The 2,712-nt window shown below is 52.8% G+C and overlaps 1 protein-coding gene across 1 annotated transcript in view; it reads left to right on the forward strand.

The window, feature by feature from the left end:
* Positions 1-398: 398 nt before the first annotated feature.
* BDZ99DRAFT_492085 (HET-domain-containing protein) overlaps positions 399-2,712 on the forward strand; it is a gene marked incomplete at both ends in the record, with an annotated part of 3,322 nt that continues 1,008 nt past the window's right edge. The window contains 3 exons of the mRNA XM_033723144.1: positions 399-1,273; positions 1,324-1,756; positions 1,904-2,537. Coding sequence (XP_033569615.1) covers positions 399-1,273; positions 1,324-1,756; positions 1,904-2,537 — 1,942 coding nt within the window. The remainder of the gene's footprint in view (positions 1,274-1,323; positions 1,757-1,903; positions 2,538-2,712) is intronic.

Genomic DNA, 2,712 nt, shown 5'->3' on the forward strand with positions numbered 1-2,712 from the left:
TGCAAGTCTTGGCATTCCAGCCACAATCACGTCACAGACCAAGGCACGTGGTGTACCACTGTGCTAAACAGTACTTCCATTAAAGTTCAGAGCCTGCAAGGGTATGGTCGGTACAGGTTGGCTATCCTCCCTATTAACAGTGGCAACATTAAGTGCTAAACCATCCTTACCACAGTATAAAGTTGCTGATTAAGCGCTATTACTATGTCACGTGATGTGAATTTGCTAAAGCTCAGCCGCGTTGCTGCCTGGCCCAACAACTGCAACTTCCATCGGGTGTTATTTTATGAATTTTCCAGCCAGCACAAGTTATAGTCTTTTGACTGCTCAACCTATGCACGTCCTGGTTACATCTATTGCAGTTATTTCCTTGCCTAGAGCCCTCCGGCAATCCTCTCATGCGTCTTTTGCAGCTTAACGATGCCGGGGAATTCAGCCTGGTTGAATATGTTGGGAAGAGTATTCCACCTTACGCTATTCTTTCACACAGATGGGGAGCGGATGATGAGGAAGTGACTTTTAAAGACATAGTGAAAGGTACAGGCAAGAGCAAAGCTGGCTATACAAAGATCCAATTTTGTTGGAAACAAGCTGCCAGGAACGACCTCCAACACTTCTGGATAGATACCTGCTGCATTGACAAGTCAAGCAGCGCTGAGCTTTCAGAAGCCATCAACTCCATGTTTTGCTGGTACCAGGATGCAGCAAGATGCTACGTGTATCTGCCTGATGTTTCAGACAGCCCTCCTAATGAAGATGGCAAATCCTCTCAGAGATGGAAACCATCATTTAAAAAAAGCAAATGGTTTAGTCGTGGCTGGACACTTCAAGAGCTTATTGCCCCGGCATCCGTTGAGTTCTTCTCCAAGCAGGGAACACGGCTTGGCGACAAGCGATCACTAGAACAATCTCTCCATGAGATAACAGGAATCGCCATTCAAGCCCTTCGAGGAAGCCCTATGTCTTGTTTTACAGCGGATGAGCGCATGTCATGGGCTGCAAGACGAGAGACAAAACGCGAAGAGGATGCGGCATATTCTCTGCTAGGCATTTTTAACATCCACATGCCACTTATATACGGCGAGGGACAGAAGAAAGCGTTTATTCGGCTGCGGAAGGAGATCGAAGAGCGGCCCGCTAAGCCCCTGCCGTCCTCGACCGTCCCCTTCCGGCGGGACGACAACTTCATTAGCCGCGACAGCCTCGACAGGGTACGCCAGATCTGCGCCAGGCCAGCAGCTCGCGCGGCGCTCGTCGGACTTGGAGGCGTTGGGTGAGTGCTGTACCTTACAAGCGTAACGCCAACGCTGACAGCCTGCGCAGGAAGTCCCAGATCGCCATTGAATATGCCTACCAGGTGCGGGACGAGTTGCAGGGCGGGTCACCGATGACATGGGTGTTCTGGGTGCACGCCGGTACGCAGGCGAGGTTCGAGGAGGGCTATCGTAGAATTGCTGAGACAACAAGGATAGACGGCTTCGACAGCCCGAAAGTGGATGTTCTGCGGCTCGTCCGCAACTGGCTCTGCGACGAGTCGAACGGGCGATGGGTGATGATTGTTGACAATGCTGACGATTCGGCCATCTTCTTCCCTCCACATTACGAAACACAAGCTAGTGGAGTTAGTAGTCCAGGTCAGGCAGCAGAGCCGCTGTCAGACTTCCTACCGCAATCGCCAAATGGGTCCATCCTCATCACCTCTCGGAGCCGAGATGTGGCGCGCAGACTAACGGGGCGCGGAGATTGCCTCGTGGAGGTCAAGCCGATGGACAAGGGCGAAGCACTAGCTCTTCTCCAGAAAAAGCTCAGCTTTAATGCGAGCGAGCACAACGCGATTGAACTGCTTCAAGCCCTCGACTACATGCCCCTTGCCATCACGCAGGCGGCGGCTTATATTGAATAGAGAGCGCCGCGTATGACCATCTCGCGATATATAGACGAAGTTTGCAGAAACGACCACGACCGAGCCCGTCTGCTTACAAAGGACGTAGGAGACGATCGCAGGGACGGCAGAGCGTCTAATTCCATCATTGCCACCTGGCAGATCTCGTTCGCACACATCCGGAAGGCGATGCCCACGGCGGCTCGACTATTGTCGCTGATGAGTCTTTTCGACAGGCAGGGGATTCCGGAGTCGCTTCTCCATAATCGATATTGGCGAGATGATGGTGCCAAGGCCGACTTTGAAGAGGATATCCACACATTAACTAGCTTTTCGCTAGTTGAGATGAGCGCAGATGGGCACGAATTTGAGATGCACCGGCTGGTGCAGTTTTCGACAAAGAAATGGCTAGAACTGTATGATGAACTAGAGGAATGGAAGGAGGCGTACGTAACACTGATGGACGACAGCTACCCGGTGGGACGGCACGAGAACTGGGTGGTGTGTCAAGCGTTGTTTCCGCACGCGCAATCAGTGGCAGCCTGTCGGCCAGCGGGCGGACGGACAGTTCAGGCGTGGGCGTCGGTTTTGTTTAAGGCCGCGTGGTATGCAGGCGATATGGGAAAGTATAAAGAAGCAGAGGAAATGGACCGAGGTGCATTAGAGGCACGCGAGGCTGCTTTAGGAGCAGAGCATCCCTCTACGCTAACAAGCGTGAGCAACCTAGCGTTGGTACTGCAATACCAGGGGAAGTACGAGCAGGCTGAAGACATGAACCGACGAGCGCTGGAGGGGAGCAAGAAGGCGCTGGGGAAAGAGCATCCCGACAC

This window comes from Mytilinidion resinicola (genome assembly GCF_010093595.1).
Source record: "Mytilinidion resinicola strain CBS 304.34 unplaced genomic scaffold BDZ99scaffold_31, whole genome shotgun sequence".
Classification (NCBI taxonomy): Eukaryota; Fungi; Ascomycota; class Dothideomycetes; order Mytilinidiales; family Mytilinidiaceae; genus Mytilinidion; species Mytilinidion resinicola.